The sequence below is a fragment of the Strix aluco genome, chromosome 12, assembly GCF_031877795.1.
Source record: "Strix aluco isolate bStrAlu1 chromosome 12, bStrAlu1.hap1, whole genome shotgun sequence".
NCBI classification, from domain to species: domain Eukaryota; kingdom Metazoa; phylum Chordata; class Aves; order Strigiformes; family Strigidae; genus Strix; species Strix aluco.
Window position 1 is genome coordinate 13,566,754 of NC_133942.1, and position 23,515 is coordinate 13,590,268.

The following is a 23,515-nucleotide window of genomic DNA, read 5'->3' on the forward strand; positions in this document are numbered from 1 at the left end:
CTGTGTAGATAAGCATGGCTTATAGGAACACTCAAGTTAATCTGACTTACAGACTCTGTTTTGAAGATGAACCATTAGGAAAGAGACACATTTTTTAAATGCAAAACAGAAAACAGATTAATCACTGGATTATTTTTTTCCCCCCTCAGATGTGCCCAATAAAGCAAACAAATCCCAGCCTGAAGTCAAAGTAATGTGTGCCTTTTCCAGAACACAGCTGAACTAGCTCTTCTTATGCTAAGATTGCAAGATAGAAATTGGAGCAAAGTTAAGCACTCTTACTTCCCTACAATAAACTCTGGAACAATGAATGCTGAACACAAACTCTGTATTTTACCCTAGAAGTTTACTACTGTGAGAAGACATAACTCGTGTTTTTCAAAGATGATACACAGACAAACCCTGCCAGTACAGCACTCCAACACTCTCCCCAGGTCAGGCTGCCTGCGATCAGTGAGGAGGAGGTGAAGTGCTCTGGGTGGGACTCCTGAGGCCAGGAAGGTGCTGCTGCCTTGCTCAGGTGCTTCGCCCTTGGAGCGGGCTTGAACAACAGCAAGCCTTCTACACACACTTGACAAGATACATAAAATCAGTATATTTTTAATTAGGCAGTATGTTAAGCGTTGCTATTTTTAGGAAGTACAGATTATTTTTTTATTCTGTAAAACCCTACACAACTAGCAGACATTGAGAACAGACATCCCTGGTATTTTTGGGGCTACTTATCAAGATAGGGTTCTTCAAATATTTCTCTATATTAGAAGCAGAGCAACGTTATAGTTCATGTTCAGTCATTAAAAATAAACTTTTTACTTGCTTTTACCCTGTGCTTGTATCAAAACCCTGACTGCCCAGAAAGTATGGCCTACAAAACATATGAAATTAATGAGGCAGTTTTACTGGATGTGACTTTTGTGGAGACAGATCTATTATTCTGCATGACTGCTTAGAAGTCAGGACCACATAGACAAGAGCTCAGCACCCACTACTTGGATCTCTCAAAAGAAACCAAGGCCATTTAGTGTATACAACAAAATGTAAAGGAACATCCAAATAAATTTACCAGCAATAGTTTTGTTGAATTAAGTTAAACATCTCTGAAATACAAATATATCAAGCTCCTAAACATAATATTTTAAATGCCCCGTTGATATATAGGGCCAGTTTTTCAGAGCACTGCAGCAAGCAAGACCTTTAGCGCTCTCTGAGGTCTGTATATAGACTTAATGCCACAAAGGAACCAAACTCTCCCCCCAAAATCTGACCTTAACAGGAAATTTCAGTTTCTTTTGAAAAATCTGGTCCAGTAAGCTGCAGCAACAAGCGATCTTTATCTTTATTTATAAGTTTTAAGAAGGAACTTGCTGTCATTTTAGGGATTACTGAAGAAGGTAGGGCTGCTCATTTGGAAAAATAAAGACACAGAAACAGGACGCAACAAGGCTTCTCTTGGCTCCATTTGAAGAAAACAACTATTCAGTTTTTCTCTCAAGCAGAAGGGGTTTTCTGGGTTTAGAGACAACACAGAGATACTTGAGCGCATGACTTGGAGCAGACAAAATGCTAGTGTGGTGAAACAAAACACTCGGTCATGCTGATGCTTTTGTAACAAAAAAATCTGCTAGGATAGCATTTATCACATCTATGTCAGTATAATGTACGTCTCTATAAAGCTTTTTTACATTGCTCATTTCAATCTCAAGCTTGGCATTCACTTAAATACAGGTATTTCCTTGCTTGAAAGTACAAATTATTGTTGGGGTCCTTGTTCAAACACTTGTCAGAAGGTTCCAAAGGCTCTCACAGATGGAAAAATCATTGGTCCCATGAATCTCAGCACATCAGGTTTCTCTATCTAGAATGTGGCCATCAGCCAAATCACCAGAATGTTCTAACCTCTAATGGCAAAACCTTCATTACTTGCAGTGACGTGCAAGGCAATGACAGCAATGAAGTTCTCTATCTCACTCAAATTTCTCAGGAGCAATCCTCTAAAGTAAATTAATCTGAAGACTTTTTGTGAAAGATATTAATCCAATAAATGCATTGTCAGAGTTACTATTCAGAATGTAACTGTAAGTAACATCTCCAGTTAGTTCTATGATAATTGAATGACAGACGTCAGGACAGAATTGATTTTTTTCATTCTGGTCCTTTGCTGGAAGCACTAGATATTAATCAAATGGAAATAGATACATTTTTTAAAGAGTATTTGTATCATCAAAATTGGTGGTGATAATCTACTCTCAGTATTTCTACGATGGCAGTACTTGGGTAGTTTCAGTTTTGAACTCAAACTACTGTAAGAATACTATCCCCTGGCCAGTAACTATGACTGTTAATCTGGACTCTCACTATATAAAAGCATCACAGCCAAGTTGCAGTGCAAAGCACATACAGAAACAGCTGGATAAGTACATCACTGCATATGAAGTTTTACAAATGAAACTAAACCAACACATAAAAAATACAGAAGAGGGAATACTTAAGTCAGTTGTTCATCACTAGAACACCATGAAAATGTTAAGGAAGTTTTGGTGGCTAAAAGTAGCAGCACGCTAGTGTGCTCACGTCTGCCTCCAGAAGGAGCACTAGTAGTTACTTAATCTTACATAAAACTTTTATTCAGAGACAAAGATTCCTATTAAAATTCATCACCATTACCTGCTGCAGTCTTGGAGTTGTTTTTTCACTGTCAAAGTGCTATGCCTTTGCCAGAGTTCCATCAAAGCAGGAAATCATCAGATCACCTCAGTGCTTCACTGTTCCAAGCACTACTCTAAAGCAACGGGTTATCATTGAATTTATTGCTATCAGTTTTAAAGCCAAGCACATACTAAACATACTGCACTAGGGAAAGAATCCAGCTTTCGTAATGTGATCATCTGAATGAAGCCACAGGGAGGTCAGTGCTGTTTCCTCCATGTGTTCAAGAAACAGTGTAATTTCACAGAACACCATCAATGAATATATTCTTAGCCAGCTAGCAGGAATGGGTAACCATTCTGTATAGCTAGCAGACAATACCACTGTAGAAAGTGTAGGGTCTTAACCGCTGGACTTCAGATACAATTATTGTAAGATCTCTCTCTTCCAGACTAAATGGAAAGTTTAAAGAAATACAGACTCAGGGCAAGCTTTTGGGGGAGTTGTTTGCTTGTTTTTCCCCCTCCAAGTGCAGCACCAGGTACCAGGTGCTCTAGAAGGGGAATTATCTCCACCCACACTTGATCAGGTAGGATCCTTCCTATTAAGTCAGCACTACTTCTTCCTTTTTGTACTCAAGGAAGCATGCTGACAGTGCAGTGTCCTCCTAGTCACACGGCACTTCTGTAACCTCAAAAGTTTGAAGAGAATGCAAAACCAAACTCCTACCAAATACACACAAACACACCCCACTTCCCCACCAAACAACAACCCTCTGATGCGTGCAGAGAAACTTCACCTCTATTACTGTCAATTTACACTTTGCAAAATCCCCACTTTGGAGGCCAGAAGACAACTGCATTCTGACATCCTGGGGGAACCCCCATCCATCCCTTCTGCAGCCAGTTTGTGGAATGTCACAGAGGTGAGGAAGGTTTTCTGAGGAGAATCACAGCATACTAGGTGGCAACAACAACAAAAGAAAGTAAGTGCACAGCCACGCCTCTGGTTAATGCTGGACTACACATTCTGTTCTCTGCCTCCCAGAGATGCACACGGTCTTATCCAGAAGATACATCACAATACCATCACTGCACCAGGTTATCGGCTCACTTTTTGAGCCTATCATACTGTTTCCTTAAGGTTTGTTTGTAGATTTTTTCGGACTTTCTTTTTAAACATCAAGACCCCCATAATTTATAACCACTGTGAACATGTGCATATGACACACAGGTGGACACTGTAGTATACGTGAGTGAGTTAGGGGATACTGAGCAAACCTGTACTTCCTACGCACAGGTTGAGCACGGAGGAGTAACAGATTCTAGGGTGCTCTCACCCTATACACAAAGATGGGCAGAAGGCAAGAAGAGACTTCTCAGTTCATGCTTTTGGGGCAGCCACGCCAGCACTGAAGAAAGCACTCCTGGAAGAGATGCATGAACATTTTAGAGCATACTTGCTCTCTTTGAATCAGTAAAGAGAAGAGAAATGCTGCCTTTAGTCTGCTAGTATAATGTCATAACAGAAAATAAATCCTTATTCTTAATTGATATTAATAATACTCCAGATCCCTGAGAATTTTTTAAAATTCATGTTAGTGGTAAGTTAATCAATACTCAATGTAGCCTAAAGGCTACATTAAAGCTGTACTCAACACTGAAGCTTACTTTAGAGAGAGAAGAAAAAAAATATGTGGTAGAAGAAAAAAGTCTGACAGAGTCTTTAAACGGTAATTTGTCAAATAGTTGTTCAAAGTTATTACTATCAGTTTTGCAAGCTGAACAATTAGTGTGAGTGAAAGCATAAAGAAGTACATTCACTTTCAGATCTACTGTCACATGAGGATACAGGCTTGGGGGCTGTTTTCCAGAACACTGACAGTAATGCTTTCCCCAAGCCTACACAACTGTCAATTTACAGAAGAAAGTAGGCAGTTCACTACATAATTTCCATGAACAACCTCAATCAGGGAGCTGAAATAAAGCATTAGGAACATGAAGACATTCTGCGGTTTTGAAAAGACAGACTACTATTTTGTTTGACTGTGCCAAACCCGGGCAATAAGACAAATTTTTATTTAACTTCTCCTTTAACAAGGAACAGTTCACAGAACAACATGAAAGATAAAAGTAATTAGACTAGTCCCCTAGCTTACTGCACAGGTGTCTCTGTGTCTGGGCTAACTCCAGCACAGCCTCATAAAACTTGCAGTTAAAGCAACAACTCAAAAAGATCCAAACATGCTTTAAGTGCAAAAGAGTCTTGCTTTGGAAAAATACACTATTTCTCAATTCCTGCTTATTTTCAGTTCTTGAAACGTGTTAGAGGTCCTTCATAAACTACCCTTACCTTTAAGTGGGATATATCCTTGCCCAATACATCTGCTCATTTCTAGCACGAATTTTAACATCTGAAAATACCATTCCACTTTCACAATGCAACAAATATGGCAGGGCATATTTTGAGGTTTAATATTGCCAGAAAAAAATTACCCAGTAAGAATAAGAGGCAATTTCATTAAAATGTATTTCTTAGTAAAAGGTATGTAAAACAAAACTATTAGAAAAGTATTGTTCTGTCCAAACAAAGTATCCCACTAGAGTAATTCAATGTAGAAATTATCTTTTATCTAAAGCTGAAAGGAATGTATTTTAAAGGCAGGTATTTTAGAGAAAAAAATACACAATACAATTTCAAGTCTCCTGTGGAGTCTCCAACCAAATGGGACAGCTTACCTTCAAAAACTCCTTATAGGCTGAGCTGTTGGGTAGGAATCTTTGCTTTAAGCTTCCTCCCTCTTTTGCTTTAGCCTAACCACTATCCCATTAAACATTCCAGACTATTTTTTCTTAAATAAGCCAAAGCATGCCAAATAACATGTTTGGATTGAAGATGGAGCGCACCAAAGAGTAAAGCCACAGATGCGAGCAGTGGCACAAATGGACAGATAGCCAATTCATGCCCTGGGTTCCTCTTCCTACCAGATTTTTTTGCAGCTGTTCCCAGCCACCACTTGGAGTTCAAGCCCTTTATCCTGGGTGGCAGCAGTCGCTGCCAGCAAGGCTTAGACACCCCTTTCACATGTTTAGCTCTGTGGCTAAACAATGCAACTGGTGGTTTGGGTTGTTTTTCTCTGTTAAAAGGCTTCCTCAGGACTTGCTGTAGCATTGAATTCAAAGTTTGCCACAAATAAACTTTGCCTTCTCAAATTAAGAAATTCAAGAGCCAAATCTCCAGAACTAGGAATCCAAGTTCTCAATCTCCCTTTCATAAATATCTGCACACCTATCACTGATTTTTTCCAGCCAGCATGTTGTGGTTTAGGCCCAGCTGGCAACAAAGCACCACACAGTCACTCACTCACTCCTCCCCCCTCAGGGGGATGGGGAGGAGAATCACAAAATAAAAATGTAAAACTTGTGAGTTGAGATAAGAACAGTTTCCTAACTAATATATAACAATAATAATATATAATAATAATAGTAGTAATGAAAAAGCATATAAGAGAAATAAAACTGAAGGAAAAAAACAAACAAAAATCTCAAGTGATGCACAACACAATTGCTCACCACCCGCTGACCGATGCCCAGCCAGGCCCTGAGCAGCAATCCCCCGCTCCCAGCCAACCCCCCCCAGTTTCTATACTGAACACTACGTTCTATGGTGTGGAAAAGCCCTTTGGCTAGTTCAGGTCAACTCTCCTGGCCATCCTCCCTCCCAGCATCTTGGGTACCTGCTCGCTGGCAGAGCATGGGAAACTGAAAAATCCTTAACTTAGGATAAGCGCTACTTAGCAACAACTAAAACATCGGTGTGTTATCAGCATTATTCTCACACTAAATCCAGAACACACTGTACCAGCTTCTAAAAGAAAATTAACTCTATCCTGGCTGAAACCATGACACAGCACTAGGCACAACCAGAACAAAAGAACCGTAAGGCAATTAACACTCCCTTATGGAGAAAAAAAAAGATTTATTTACTGGGTATTTAAAACACAACAGAGGATAAACAGAAGTCACAGAAATATGATCATCAGCTAACACATGTATTTACACAAGTCCTGCTTTTCCACTGTCTTACATCTCTGAACTATGAGTTAAATTTAATGATAAAAGCAAGGGATAATTGTGTGCAACAGTAATGGTAACAGTATCTTCACGACTCCCTTATGTGGTAGATACACAGCCTTTGAGAGACACTACAATAATAAAAAAGATGAAGTTACAGTATCAATTTACAAGGCCCACAAAAAAAAACAGGATTAGAATTGAAACACCTTCTGTGCAAGAGCTGAGCAAGGAGCACAGAAGCACAAACTTCATCAAAAGCTGCAGTTAACACATCAGGGACTGGGAAAGAAAATTGCCAGAAAGTGCAGATGAAAACATACAAAAAAAATCCCACAACTGGGATTCAGATAAAGTCGTGGATGGAAGGTTTAAATCCCTGCCCATATTTCAAATGGATGGATTGCATAACACAGAACATTTGCCAGTATAGCCACTTACTGTAAGAAAATAGTAATTTTTACTTAATATATGTATAGACTGTACCAATACATATAGAAATATTCATGTATAAATGCACACACATATCTATATCCAGACAGAATATTTCTTCCCAAAAAAATGCATTCTGCAATTGTTTTATTTGCTACATTAAATCTGCTGACTCATCTTCCCACCACATCCAAAAAAAGTTCTAGAAAAGTACAGAACAATACTGAGTTGTAAAAAACACTGAAAGAAAGAATTGCCAGGAAGTTTCAATGGCCTGCTTTAAGAACCTGTAAGTAGATTTTTAAGACGATACTGGTTCATCCAAAGAATCACACTGGTGGAATATCTCTGTCCTAGTTCTCAGGCTGTTAAAGTAAAATAATCTGCTTCCGTTCTTACTCCTTTTGCATGTGTCACCCAGTCAGGGACACCACTTTACACCTTCTCCTGCTGGATCCTGTGTGGCAACTGAATCCAAGTGAAAGACCAATTCCCCAGCTGTCAGCAGGCAGAGGTTAGGCTGGAATTCACTCTCCTCTTGTTCAGACAAGACTCAGGATGACAACGGCTTTTCAACAGATGTTTGCAAAGAGATACTGAGCAGTGAATTAGTCTTTCCCAGTTGTTCAATTCCTGTGGGCACTAACTGGCAGAAAGCCTGGCACATTCATTCCAAAGTATAATCAAGATTTTGTCTAAGTAATACTGAACATATATCAAATCAGAAATAGTCTGATTGCTAATTTCTAGCAACACATAAGTAAGTCTTCAGAAAAAAATTCCATTGCTTCCTTTTGAAAAAAAAAAAATGTTGAAGTCTTTGGAAGAAAGAACCTGCTCCCCAAAAATTCAACAAGCTAGAAACTCACGTTGCCAACTAAATTGCTTCCTCAAAGAGACATTTTTGTGTTTTGGCAGTGGAATCTGTACACTTTATAAAGCCCAGTCAATTCCCAGAGCAATGATGGGAAAACAAATGCAGCTGTAAAAATGATAACACAGGCAAGAAGGGGCGGGGGGAACCTTTTTTACTGGAAAATTTAGAACTTAATAATTTAAAGGGAACATCTAGGTTTACCATACATAAAAGAAAATTCCTTCCTCAGAAGGTTTCTCCTGTATACCTTGAAATATTAGCCAGTATCCACTCAAATAACTGGCTAATGTATTTCCTGTCTCATGTAAATTCCCCACAATTTTCATGCTTTTTTTTTAGCTAGTGCTAAAGCAAAGACCCTTTGCCCAGATTAACAACAGTAGCACTGTTATGCCAGATAAATAATTCAACTACATATTGGGTTTACGTAGTCCCTTTCAATCCTTTTTTAAAGCCTTCTTCGGCTACTAGATAACACTGGGAAGTCTCAGAGGTAATCTGTTCCTCTTGAGGCAGAGACCTGAAACTATTCAATTAAAAGATGTGCTACTCAGAAATTGTAATTACTGAATTTCAACATCTCTCAATAGTATCTCTCAGGCTCTGAGAATACTGTCACCTAATCCTGCAAAAGTCTGAACAAATGCAAGGTCCTGCCCATGGGTCGGGGCAATCCCCAGCACAAATCCAGGCTGGGCGAGGAGTGGATGGAGAGCAGCCTCAAGGAGAAGGACCTGGGGGTGTTAGTGGATGGAAAACTGACTGCGAGCCAGCAACATGCACTCACAGCCCAGAAAGCCAACCGTGTGCTGGGCTGCATCCAGATCGGTGTGGGCAGCAGGGCGAGGGGGGGGATTCTCCCCCTCTACTCCACTCTTGGGAGACCCCCCTGCAGTGCTGGGTCCAGCTCTGGGGGCCCCAACATCAGAAGGACACGGACGTGCTCGAGCAGGGCCAGAGGAGGCCACGAAGATGCTCAGGGGGCTGGAGCACCTCCGCTGTGAGGACAGGCTGAGAGAGTTGGGGGGGTTCAGCTGGAGAAGAGAAGGCTCTGGGAAGACCTTAGAGCAGCCTCCCAGCACTTAAAGGGGCTACAGAAAAGGGGGGGGGAAGGACTCTTTATCTGGGGTGTAGGGATAGGACGAGGAGTAACTGTTTTAAACTGACAGAGGACAGATTTAGATTAGATGTAAGGAAGAAATTCTTCCCTGTGAGGGTGGTGAGGCCCTGGCACAGGTTGCCCAGAGAAGCTGAGGCTGCTTCCTCCCTGGAAGGGTTCAAGGCCAGGTTGGACGGGGCTTTGGGCAACCTGGGCTAGTGGAAGGTGCCCCTGCCCCCGGCAGGGGTGTGGAACTCGATGATCTTTAAGGTCCCTTCCAACTCAAACCATTCTAGGATTCCTGCCAAAGGAGGTGGCTCTGCCTCATTCTGCCCCTAGCCATTCATTCCTAAATTACCAATTCAAATAACAGATCCATTTAAAAATTAACTAAGAAATACTGCAATTTTTCAGCTGGATTATTTCCCTGATTAAGTTCACTGTGTGGCTACATCAATGCTGCTGCAAGCACAAGAGGACAGCCCTCTGAAAACTAATCTGGGCTTCTTTGGTGGGTAAATTCTCAGATCAGCATGTACATCTACCTTGCTGTAAGAGTTGCTACAAGAAAAGAAGCATCAGGAAGACAAGGGCACAGCAAGGAGAGGAGACGACTTCTTTAGAAGGAGCAGGATCTTGCACATGCTTAATCATGAAATCACACCTTCATAACTACCTGCAGAATTGGTGTTGTAAAGGACAGAAAAGGAAAAGTGGCTGGATTCATATTTACAGCCCGCACTTTCCTTACCTTTCATCTCACTGGAAAGCAACATTTAATTTCACACCCACTTTTTATTTAACTCTCCTAAAATGATTTAGGCTTTTTGAAAAAAGACATCATAATAACTAAACTATGCCTCCATTACTGTTGTTATTCTTAAATATAAGTGCAAGTACCTAATAAGACTTGGTATTTACTGCCACCACAGTGTTAAGTGTCTTAAAATCTTTCCTACATCCATAATAGTAAACTAAAAGCTGCCTAGCAAGTAAGAACAGCACAGGTCAATTTGCCACTTGCATTTATTTCTGTACTAATTGTGTGCACTTACTTAGTTTTAAATTTTTTCAGCACATGCATCCAGAAATAACATAAGAAGTCAGCAAGGTGATGCAAGCTCTTACTTCCCACTATTTTATTATAGCAGATCATGTGGGTCTATTAGCTTCAGTATTATAAAAATGCTATTTCTAATTCCATGAAGGACTATGCTAAACTCATGCACATTTAAATAGAATGCTACGAGTATGTTTTAATCTAAATTTGGAAGATTTTATGAATAACAAAAAGCTCAGTTTTCCTGGAATTAACTAGCATTTACGATTGCCTAAAATGCATTCTCTCATACCACATGTATTTGTAAGCTTGGTTAAACCTTCATTAGTAGGGGATTAAAAAAAAGTTGTTTGGGTTTTTTTTCTTAAAAATATTTACAAGCTTGCAGTAATTCCACATACATACCCAATGCAACTGCACTCGGCTAGATCAGTCATAAAATTGCAGGACCTAACCTTCCAGAACACTTCACACAGGCACAAAGCACCCCTGAAGTCAATGGGATTCCATAGAAGGGCTGCCCCTCCTCAGAGACTTTGTGGTTTTAAAAATAAATAAAAAAATCCCCCAATACAATCTTACAATTTTCATGTTTTTCAGTATCTTTCTCAAGGGAACTTCACTTTGGGCTTTGTAGGAGTAGAAAGGCAGATTATCTCCCATCATCTGCAGTGGAGTTTGGCTTTTTTGGTCTTTAAGTTTGCACTGAAAAGCATGAAAATTGTAAGACGCATAGTAAGTAAGCAACTACTTATTTTGCAAATTGTAATATAAATTGAAGTTCATACCACTTCTGCATAATTGCCAAATTGTTCTTTGACTATCAAATACAGGTAGCTGTACCCAGAGGTCATGACAGCTATTCAGAGGCTTCCTTAAATGAAGTTTAAACAGAATAAACAACAACGAAAAGCTGACAAGTTAATACAGTGGTTCTTAACCTATGACTAGAATTTGCCAGACAACCATTTCTATGAAACTACTCTTTGGTTTGAACAGTTCTAAGGCACAGACATACTATAATTAAAACTTTTTTTCCAAAAAAGAAAAAACCCAGAACTGTTCATCATGGGCATAAGGATCACCAATAACAAGAGCATTATGCCTGATGACCTGCTTCCACTCACAGTTGGCTTCAGACTTTCTTTCAGGCCATGCCCTTAAAAAAAAAAATTAAATGCAGTTCCTAAGGTGGTAAAGGCCTACAGACAGTATCTTAAGTTCCTCTGAGACCTAGTTCTTTACAGCCTATTAAAGGAAGACGCAAATTCCATTGTCTGCTTTTTTGTTTACAGTTTTATCTAATTAAGCACAAAATAGAAGTATTCTTTCATACTGTCCTTAGTCCTCCTCGCCAAGAAAATAATATTACTCTGCTCATTCTAGCTCATATTATACCTTGCTATGTCATGTCTGAGATTTGTTTGGCCCCATCTTTCCAGAGCAGAGATCACAGTTTAGGCTTGATTTGGGAGATACCAGTTGTTGCTAAAACACATACACAGTTTTTGTATTTTGGAATTCTTTAAACAGACGGCAAAAAAGAAAGACGTTTTAATCCCAACCACCTTTTCAATGTGAATCTTACACAACACAAAATAAAGTCAGTGGCACTGAAAAAAATTATTTTCATTTTTATGTTTAATCAAAGTCCCAGGCACTTCTGGAAGGTTAAAGATATAATACCAGAAGAAGTTAATACAGAGAAGTTGTCTTTAATTACTCAGCCAAGGTAAAAAGTAAGGCTTTAGAGCAGTTGGTTTGTAGACATATCCAAATGTAACTGATGTACAAGAAAAGCAATCAGAAAGTGTCTCTTCTCTAATTAGAAGTTTTAAGAATGTGTATTAATGTCTGTCACTGCTTAACTGAATCAGTAATGTCTTCTGTAACAGCCAAATGAACTAAAAAAAATAATTATAATGCTCAGTTGGTGGCTCATTGGATTGTTGTGATCCATGACAAAGTATGTTGTATTGACTATTTATTTCACTTTTTCAAGTAAGCACTTTTAAAACAGGCTGTGAATAGTCTACATTATATGCCATGACATTCTATCTCATTATACATAATTTAGGATCTCAAGGCACAGGTTTAGTAATTTTTTTTCTGTATGTACACTTCTAGATATAACCATTTTAACTAATAAATTTTAATGCACTTTCCTGAGATCTGTGGAACACTTCAAAACTCATTATGCAGCCTAACTTATAGACAATAGGTTCTGATGAAAAAAAAGTACTGATTTTTTAAAAAAATGTATTACAAGACTGTAACTACAGAACTCCTGCATTTTGTTCTATCTCAGTCAAAAGCACTTTAACTTAGTCATGTTTAGATATTTGTTCTGAATTTAAAAAGAATTATCAAGCATCTATTTGGATCTCATTAAATATCAATTTTAAGAAGCCAAAGCAGTTGAAAATCAGTAAGAATTTGACATGTCCATAATGTTTTCATAGCACCAGCTGCGCAGGTATTCAGTGATGAGCCATTAAAAGACTTAACGTGTCAAAGAAAGCAGAAACCAAAGTTGGGGAACAATAAGGTACCCTAATTCTGTTCTGCTGTGTGAGAGAACAGTTAGGTAGTAGTTTCATGTTATGTTTTCACCAAGGGGGAAAAAAAAAAACCCACACAAAACACACACCTCAATATAAAACCCTATTTGAGACGAGACAGTGAAACTTCTGTTTCAGCATGGTTTGTACATACCATCATCATACACGCCCTTATCTGGCAGCAAGCTAAAAACCTAGCTGTACCTGGCATTTTAAATCAAATTTAACTCTCTCATTATAAATGATCCTTCCTTCTGCTTACTTTTTTTGTAAAGATACAATTAAAGAATGACATGAATTAACTTTCTTTTCCTGTGAACAAAAAACTTATTGTAATACAGAAGGTGGCATTATCTTGAAACCTACCCTCCTGCTTCTTTGCAGAGCATCTACATCACGTTCTGGGTCTAGTTTGGATTTAGAGAAACAAAGAAATTGGGTAACAACTGTCACATATTCAAAGGGAGTCAGAAGTTTGAAAGGAACTGAAAGTGGAGATTCTGTTCTTGTTTCTTTTGGCCATTAAGACAGTAAACTGTCCTAGCACGTTCATCCAAAAGAGAAGCACTCCTTTTATTAATCTTCTTTTAGGTTTATTCAGTTTATTTCCCCGTTTTCTCTGCAAAATCTCTGCAGAGGTATAACTGTGGAGCTCCAAAAGTACCAGAATTAAATTAAACCTGCAGCTGGCCAATGTCATCTCCGTATTATTCTCATGATCTGAAGCAATGCATAGCTCAGGAACAGCAGCACAGGTTCAGTTTTCTCTGTGCAACTGCTTCTCAGCAGGAAGTGTCAAAAACAGAAGTGATGCTCACAGCATAGGAAAATCTCTTATTAAGTTGTCTCTATCGTCCAGCAGGATAGCTAGGGATTTGGAAGGCCCTAGAAGAACCATAACATCCCATACAAATAATTAATTGCTACAAATAACAAAAACTGTTGTCAGAGAAAAACAATGTGAAATTTTCATTAAAATATTCAGTATACATGTATTTAAACTGCAAGTACCCTAACTCTCCTTTATATAACCTTGCCAGGGAAAAGAAAAAAAAAAAAAAAGAAAGGTGTCATGCAAGTGAGAACCCGGCCTCGTGTGCATACTTCTTAAAGCCCTACACCTCATGCTACAGATTTTTCTTACTCTAGTCAATGAGTTCCCATCACCAAATAAGGATGAAGATAGAGGACAAGACAGGAATGGAAAGCAGGACATCCTGAATCATCCAGCCCCTTCTTTCACTTCCTCCCTTTCCCCTTCCTTTCTGCCAGGAAGCCAAAGTATCATATGTACTCATTCCTAAAAGTATTAAGCTTCAATATTTTAAAACTAGCAAGAGATTCTGGGGGTCAAATACCCATCAGAATATGTTACAGAACCTTCCACCTCTGACAGATAGAAAGTTTCTGAATTCCAATGTACAACCACAGATGGCCAATACAAATCCATTTGATTTTGTGCCACCATTGCCTTTGGGCCTAAATAAGTTCCTTCCTTCTGGATATTCAGGTCCTTCATGCATTTACAGACATCAGTCATATCACCTCGCTCTGCATCTTCATTTTACTTAGCTAAGTAATTTGAGCTTTTTTCATTCTTTGTCTGGAGAGGTTCTCTTCTCCGAAAAAGAACAGGGAAGCATCCAAGATCATTTGCAAAATGACAGGTTTGTATATGGTGGAAGCAAATGAGTAACTGGAGACTCACATAGCCAAAATTCCATTATACCAGGAACACAGCTTTAGAAAGTGTTAATATGGTAATCCACAGATGCACAGCATACTTGAAACGCTTGACAATGTACACAGGCCAACAAACACCTCTACTGTTGATTTCAAGCAGTAACCAAAGGGGAAAAAAAGCGCAGAGCAGGAGAGGAAAAAATAGAAACAATCTTACAGATGAAGAAAAAAAAAAAACAAAACAGTTTTCAATTTAATTCCAAAAACATTTCCAAAATCTGATGCAACTATTCTTTGCTGTTTAAAATCTTTCACAATGAGGATTTAATATTAGCAGGATGAGGGGTATTTCCACAATTAATTAATTCTGGCTGTTTACAGAACAACAGGTTGCTGGATTTACTTTCACTAAGCTACTTCTTTTAAAAACACTTGATACATCTCCAAGCCTGGCAAAATCTGGGTATAAGGTCTTATGTACGACAAAGAGCAGAAGTTTAGGAAACAAATCAAAATACAAAACAGAAAATAAAGCAAGATAGTTCATCAGCGTAAACAAGACTGAACATTCCCATGAGTCTCCAAAGGTTCCAAACAAGTAAATGAGTATCAGATATGTAAAAACAATTTAAAATTAATGACATTTCTCGAGTGAAGAAATACAATAGTTAATATATTGCATGTTTGGTGATTAACTTCAGGTATTAAGTAAGTAATAGGCATATCAGATTTATTCTATAAAACAAGACTAATATGCAACAGGGATCCCTGAAGACTAAATCACTATATCCCCAACTACCTTGAAGAAAAATCAACTGGAAAGTGCTATGCAGACAAATACAATATTTTCCCCCTATCAATCCAGAACAAAAACTGCATAATATCCAGATCATAATGCTTAGATACAATCAGTAACTCCTGCCAAAGAATAGTTTTTAAACAGCTCATCTCTCAGTTAATCATCAAAAGAGTTTGCTAGAAATGTCACTGCTAGAGCTACTAGATGCTGATTTTTTTTTCTTCTGAGATGTGGTTAAATGAGATCTGAGCCTGTCTGAAAACGTGGCAACAATGATACATGTGGAGCCCAAGACTTGTACCTCTCACTGCAATTCTGTCTCAGATGCCCTCTGTCACAGCTGTACATAAGCATATCAGAGCTCAGTTTACACATCCAAGAGGGGACTGAGCTGACCATACAGGGACAGGAATCTGTTCTTCCAAGATGTGTCTTTGTTTCGAGGCTCAGTTAAGAGTTAGCCCATCACCTTAATCTAAAAATTAATTGATGAACACAGACCTGTTAACCTCAAAGAAAAACCTTTTATAACACTTCATTACTTTAGAGTGCTGGCACTTTATCTGCATAACTGAAGCCACCATGCTCACCCAGACCCATAAACCTCAACAGAGGCTTTGTAAACAACATGCATGTTCAGTCTTTTTCCCCCCCTGCAAGTGTACCTACCCCATGATTTGCTTAGACCTACCTTCCACACATTTATAGTGTAATATTTGTATTACACACAGGAAAGCTCAGAAGCATTTTCTTCAAACATGCTCACTGACACATCAAGCATAACATGCTAATTAGTGAAAAACAGATTTACTGAAACTAGTGTTAGTTTGGTTTAAAGCCAAGGACAAGGGGAGAAACAGAACACCTTTTTACACATCCGTGATTTTCAGTATCATTTCTCCCACACATTTATGAAATACACTAACAGAAATGTAGGATTTGGCACTTAGTAGATAATTATATAAGCTAAGAATTCAGTGGATACCATTATGGACTACGAGAAGAGAGTTATGCAAGTTTTCCTCTATTTTTTTCCCCAGCTTATTTACCTTGCATATCTGACAGAAGTTTGCTTATTGCCAAAGACACCACCCACTTATTCCGTTGAGGAGACTCTCGGCAGCTACCAGGAAGGGGGCACGCACCCCCAGGAATCAATAATTTTGATTTTTCTGGAAACCAGGCCGTGCCGGTTTAAAGCAAGACGGCTTAAGGAGAAACTAACCCAGCAGCGCTGGTGCCACTTCACCGACTCGGACCCGCGCTCTTCCCGGGGGCGCAGCGGCGGGGGCCGGTCCCAGGCGGCCACCCCAGCGCTCCGGGCAGGCTCCAGCCGGGGCGGCCGCGCCCCTCACCTCAGGGACGCGGGACGGCGGCCGCCGCAGAGCGCGGGCAGCCCCGCCAGAGCCCCGGCCCCCCCCGCAACCGCCTTCACTCACTCTGCAGAGCTGGTCCCGTTGACGGCGGAGCCATCCGGAGCGGGGTTGAGCTGAATTGGCCCGGGCTTCTTCTTCGGCATTTTCGCCCCCAGACGGCGCAGAGCGTATCGGACGGAGAAGCCCCGGCCCCACTTCGGCCAGGTTCGAGGGACTTCCTGCGGCGGAGCAAAGTTGAGGGCTCCCCTCACCGCCGGTACCCCCGCGGGCTGCAGGCAGCCTCCTCAGCAGGCAAGTGCCTGTGCTAGTGCCGCCTCCAGACCCCGGCCGCGCCTCCGCTGCCCCTCCCGCCCGCCCAGCGCCGACCTCCCCCGCCGGAGCAGCACCGAGCTCCCTCCCGGCAGCTCCCGACGGGGAAAAACTGCCCGGGCTCAAAATGTGCCCTTCGTCGGGACTGCGCCTGCGCGTACCGTCCCGGCCTGCCCGGTGCGCAGACACGCTGGGTAGGCGCATGCGCACTAGAGGGGAGCGAAGCCCCGCTGAAGCCCTGCCCTCACCGCGCTCTGCCCGCAGCTCTCGGGCTCGCACGTCGCGGGGGACTCGCTCCCCTCCGGTTACCGGTACCGTACCACTCTGCCCCACTTCATACGGTTTATGACTTTAGCGTAAAACTTTTTGGGCTGGGGCTTTTGTTTAGGGTTCGTTGGATTTTTTGAGAATTCTCATAGCGACTAATTAAAAATAGCTGCTTCCAACGAGCGACGTCGTTTTCTCCGCAGAGAAACCCCGTTGTTAAAACGATGTTTTATGGAGCAGTTTATTTATCTCCCTCGTATGCAAACATTAATGTACCCCGATGTGGTAGCTACTGTATTTATAATTAAAACATAAGCCTCAGCTGGGGTACTAACGGCTGCTAAATTTTTCCCAAAGTAAATGCCTGAATTAAAAATGGAAACTGAGGATTGCAGTTACAAAACTGTGAATTATAAATAGTAAAATGAGTATGAAAATGAAAAGCACTGCTGTAGCTACTAGGAATGGCCAGATTTGGTCACATATATTCCACCCATTAATGTGATGATGGTTTTACGTGTGTACATTTTTGTGAAGTTCTATGATTTTCTGTCTCTATAGATTTTTGCAATTACATTTAGTGAACCTAAAAACCAAGAAAACTTTATTTGCCAGGAGCTCTCTATCATGTTATGGCATACAAAAGCAAGACTGTATAGCTGACGAAGTATGATTTACAAAATAAATTAAAACATCAGTGTTGTATGTGGGGATTGTACTTTATGAACCCACTGCTTCTCTGACAGTTTAAGGTTAGATATAGAAGTCCTGAACATGCAAGTGCTGAACTATTAGAGAGCAAGGCCGTGATCTCACGCCACAGAAAGAACAGTGTCTGTTTTAGATGGGTAATTCTGGAGAGAAGAACACCATCACAAATACGTGGTTAACGTTTTGGAGAACAAAAGCCACGTTACTGCTGAAAAAAGCTTCTGCATGGGATTTAAACTGAGCACTGCTTTAACATCCACTTGCTTCCACACATCTATAAACTGATTTTTTAGAAAACAAGTCTGCCACATAATACTGTGGCATGAACCACACCATTAAGAGCAGTGGGAGCAGTGGGAGCCCACTGGGGAAGCGGTGGCAAACAGGTGAGATGCCAATGTCCTGCAACAGCTCCGCTGGACGCGGGCGGGTGTGCCCTGGGCAGCTGAAACAGTGCTGATCCGTCAGCCTGAAACGTGTACAGCCTGTGACAAACCCTTTGTAAGCACGCCCAAACAGCCTTGCTCCAGTCCAACGGTGGTCTCTTCCAGGATAGGCAAAATTGCTTTAAGAGTAATAGATATCCTTTTTCTTCAGTCAGTAGCAGCTGTTCCTCCATAGAAATTCTCTTTCCAAGAAGGGGAATTTAAATTTAAAGATTCCTGTTATTTAGTTGTAGATCTTGGGAGGGAAATGGAATATTAGAGTACCACCAATGGTCCTGTTTGGATCAACAAAGCCAGTTGGGATATTACACATTGCAGTGTAACAATGACATTTATAGGCTAATCATACGATAAGATTCAGGAGATAAAAGGAGTTACATGTATCTGTCTTTTGTGAACAGAGTGACATTACAATCCTGCCTCTACTGCTGAGATGTGTAAACAAGTTTGGTAAGTTTGTGCTTCTTCGGAAGATTAATTTCTCGTGGTCTGAATCCAGCTGAAGTAAGATGAAAACTCTTTTAAGGCCTGTAACCTGAGAAGTTATGCATTAAGCAGATTTCTTCTGCTTTCTGATACAGATGAGAATTTCTTACCACTACTATAGTAAGGTTTTGTACTGTACAGTGCTCTAATCTGTCGACAAATGTGACACATCTAGACGAAAAGACTCTACAGTTACTCGTAAATTTGCTTGAGTGGTAAATGAAATCTCTCACAGACATGTGTGAGCCAAGAACAGAAGCAGCACCCAATGACTTTGTTGCTAAGGTGGTGGTTAATGGCTTGGTACTGGGTAGAAGAGTGAAAAATCAGTTTCTTTGGCAGTTCCAGTGCTGACCACTGTAACTGATATATTTCTGTGCTTTATTTCTTTTGCCTGAGAGCAGAAAAAGATCAATGCCTAGAAATGCCTTTCTTCCTTGCCAGGCAGCTGCTCCAGTGGTTGCTTCAGAACTGCGTTTGTGTCTCTGGGCGAGGAGTGGGAACTGTTCACACGCTCCTGCTGCTTTCAGAGCCCGTAACAAACGCTACATGTGTGGTTTCAGCGCAAAGGCGGTGACCTCCATCTTATGCAGGAGTTGTCAGTCACATGCTCTTTAGCACTCACTCCATAAAACATTTTTTCTGCTGAGATTCCCTAACTTTTGAAGTGATAGGGTCTTTTTCATATACAATGCAGACATAAGAATCCTCACTCAAATGAGTAACTTCTTGACAACTGTGGACATGTTTTAGACTCCAATGAGGTGGTTCAGCCACAAATTAAAATAGAAGAAATCTGTATTTATATGGTTGAGAATTTTTAATTATGTGTTATTTTGGTTTTTTCCACAGGATTAAGACGCTATAGCAAAATTGAATGACTAGCATTTACAGTAAGTCATGAAGTATCAATCTATGCTAAAACCAGATTTTTTTTTCTGAAGAAGACATTGAGTTGTGGCTGAGGTTGTTTTTCTCTTTATACAACTCTGTGTGGGGAAACTCAAGGACTCCTTTGTCTGAAACACTGAACTCCTTTGCAGAGAAGATGTGAATGTTAGACAGGTATTGAAGGCACAATTACTATATATGCCTCGTATAATTGCAGTTGCACTATGCCATAATTGCCCACGAGTTATGCAACTATGGTTATTCTACTATGTTGCAAAGTATGGCCTCTTTTTCTCTGAAAAGATTATTGCAAAGAAGTTTTTATTTTAAATATTTGGACTGAACAAAGAAGAATTTTAATTGTGAATTGTGAATTTTCATATAGAGTTTGAATTATTTTTGTCCTTGTAACATTCTTTAGTCTTCTCCATCAGAAAAAAAGCCTACACAAACAGATGAACAACTGGACACATCTACGGAAAGCAGAGGTTTTGCTACAAAGAATGTTTGAAACACAGCAATAAAGAAGTGTGGATCACATTGACTGACTCAGCTGACAGTAACAGTGCAGAGTAAATTCCATTACAAAACTTGTCTTGTAAATACTTTGTATAAAGAACTGCTCTGAATTTAATGTTTTAATTTTTTGTGGTTTGCAAAAGTAAAATAATAATTTTACTCAAAGTAGTCATTAATACTTTTATAGAAACTGACATTATGAATGAACTTCCCTATACATTATCTGAAAATGCCATATCGTTCCTAACATCTGATTAATTTCTAAAGTAGAAAAGATTAAATTATTCTTTTCACAGCTTTGCAGTTCAAAGACATACTCCCTTCATCCAATCCCAGCTATTAAGAGACAGCTCCCTCCTCTGGAGCACTTCATTCTTGCACTGCAAACATAGTACTGTGGAATTTTTGAGAAATTACTGAATTCACTCAGCTCTTTTAAAGTCCTTTTGGCCTATAGTACAAACCCAAAGATATTCTGAATTGACTGAATATAGACATAAAGTCACGGGCATATGGACTGATGCCACCGCAGGAATCATTTTCATTTCTGCCCCCGCTGAGTTCCTCAGGCACTATCGTATCCCTGGAACCTCAGAGGTACCTGAAAGCTCAGTGGCCTCTGGGATTTGCTGGAAGCCTCATAAGACACCTTATTTGTTTTGTTGTTGTTGTTTTTTTAAAATGGTGGTCACACTGATAGGTGTCCTGAACGACCAGTTTTATGTGATGAGCACATTTAAAATGTTTCAAGATTGTTGTAGGTTGGTTTAAACTTCTGTAAAACAAAGAGGTTTAACTTCAGTGCATTTGCAACTAAAAATAAGCATCTTTCCCCAGCCAAAACAAAACATGTGGTTTGGGAATTTGAATATTCTCTGTGGAAGGAGCTGCATTTTGCTTTACAAACAGGTGTTTCTGAAGGTGGATCACAGAGGAAAAGATGAAGAAAAAATAGAAGACAGTGTAATTTCTATGAAAGACTGAGCAGGGAGACTTTTTGATTTATTGATTCCACCACTGCTTGGAATAATAGTTCTAAAATATGTCTCTCTAAATAGAAATGGAACAAAGAAGCTCGTCTTCGTTATCACTTCTTTTCCATCATGGAAACCTGAATTTTGTCTAGTTTCTTGCATGAAAAGGAAAAAGTGATTATTATATAGATTAATTGCATCACTAAATTAACCTAACTTCTAAAACTCGATTGCCACATAAAGCTGCATATTTTACTGCCAAAACATATGCATGAAAACTTTTATTTGTAAGATTTAATACTTCTTAATCTATTTAGTGGTTAACAAAGCAATTTAAGGAAATACTTAAGTCTCAGAAGCAATGGAATTTAAGAAGCTGGATTCGAATTTGATTTAAATTGTCCAACAGGATCAAAAATTATTAGAAAGGGGCTGACAGAGAGACTGACTTTCAAACAGCCAGAGATCACAAGCTGTCTTGCACATCTTGTTTTCCTCAGGAAGCAGGAATTGGAAAGATCACTATGGATCAGAACACAATCTTAAATGTTTAGTAATATACTAAAAACTTAGAAATTAATGTTTAAGATGACTGTATAATATGAAGTTTAGATTAGATTAGCAAGGTATAAATCACAAATAGCTGAAGTTTGCTGAAGATGTGATCTTCCACTAACACAGCTACAACGGTACCAGTTTTGCCCAGGGTTTATTGCAGGAACAGGTTTGCCAACATAATACTTAGAGGGTTTCTGCAGGACATGTACTACTACCATAGGAGTAAAACCCTTCAAATGTAGAAGTAGCTAATTATCCATTTTACAGATTTTATTTACCATATATTATGTGTAACATAAAACAGGAAATGAGACTGAAATATAAAATAAGGTGCTAATTTTCTGCAGTTTTTCTAACAAAATTACACTATTCAGTACAGAAACAAGTAATATTTCCATTTCACCTAAACTAGAAACCAGAAGTGTTTTCTAGCATAGAGGCAAGCTATGGGGTTTTTTTCCTGACTTATTATTTTATCAGCATGTGGCTGGTTATTCATTTCCTGAGGAAAAAACAATAATCAATGCCTGCCAGCTTATGCTTTTCATTTAATTAGGAACATAGGACTGCAAAGAACCACCTAGGTCATCAAGTCCAGTCTCTAATTAAACACTCTTCAAAAAATATTGATTAATCCAAGTTGCATAAATACGGTTGCTTTTGTAACACTGTACTCCTCTGCAGAGACTGTAAGTGATCTTTTGCTTTAACCTTTGTATAGTATTTTTTATACCTTTCCAGAACTTTTTTTCATATCTGTTAAGACAAAACACCACAGGACAGAGGTCTGCTTCTGCAGACTGACCTGGGTATATGGAGACCATCCAGCCACGTACATTAATACTACCTTCTCCCTGCCTTTGCTCCCGGAGAACCCTACTATGCTATTTCTTTTCACTTAACAGTTGGTATTGCAGAAAATATGCAGGGACTTAAGGGAATTTTAAAATCTTGAGCCTCTAATAATGTCGACTGACATTAGCTAAGTATTTAAAAGCCAATTACTTCACATATAAAAAACCCCCACATTAAATATTAAAGAAAACATTCACATGAAAAGATGTCTCACACTGTTATGAATCAGATATGTAGGCTACACCTGAAAGAGAATTTATTTCTTCGTAAAGATTTTTGAATATAAAGAGTGACTATTATTTTCAATGTAAAGAGCTCATCATATAGAAATCTGATTTTCAGTAACTTTATATGACAAATCTTTACAGTGTTTTGAGCTGGAAATTAGCAGCACTTGATCTATAATTATTAGTACATCTTTGTGTTTATTTTCGTACTTCATGTGCCTTGGTCAGAAGAAATTGGCCATATCTAAGAAGATAAATGGATTCAATGCTAACAAATCCATTAATGTGTTTTCCCTCTACTTAATGTATTCTTGACTATAAAAGATGCTGCTGCATTTGGAAATACACATTTTAAACATTGTTAAAATAATATTGACTAAAGGATAATACAGTTAACTGGGAAGTAACTGCAATTGATTTTGTCATATTAGAAGGAATGCATTAAAGAAATAAAGGAAAATCAGTGCCTTTAATGTATTAATATTTGACATGAATTTCTCACATTTTGCTTAAATGAAGAGCCTATAATTTAAGTCAGATACACTTCTATAGACCGATCTGAAAAATATGGAAACAGAATTTTTCAGATGCAACAGCACTGGAGATGATAGCCTGGAGCCTCTCTTCTGTTTCTGCAGCCTGCAGTACAAGTCCTTAAATGGCATT

The 23,515-nt window shown here is 39.3% G+C and overlaps 2 protein-coding genes and 1 long non-coding RNA gene across 3 annotated transcripts in view; 2 read left to right on the forward strand and 1 right to left on the reverse strand.

Annotated features, from left to right (window-relative positions):
• Positions 1–16,981, reverse strand: part of MAP2K1 (mitogen-activated protein kinase kinase 1) — a 41,185-nt gene extending 24,204 nt beyond the window's left edge. Inside the window, exon 1 of the mRNA XM_074837236.1 lies at positions 16,670–16,981. Coding sequence (XP_074693337.1) covers positions 16,670–16,749 — 80 coding nt within the window. The 5' untranslated portion in view covers positions 16,750–16,981. The remainder of the gene's footprint in view (positions 1–16,669) is intronic.
• The window catches only part of TIPIN (TIMELESS interacting protein), a 311,840-nt gene that overhangs the window by 279,513 nt on the left and 8,812 nt on the right, over positions 1–23,515 (forward strand). The gene's annotated exons all lie outside the window — the stretch shown is intronic.
• On the forward strand, positions 17,136–20,394 carry LOC141928744 (uncharacterized). Its single transcript, XR_012624855.1, has 4 exons — positions 17,136–17,226; positions 18,741–18,789; positions 19,678–19,718; positions 20,138–20,394. It is a non-coding gene; the product is annotated as an uncharacterized LOC141928744 (long non-coding RNA).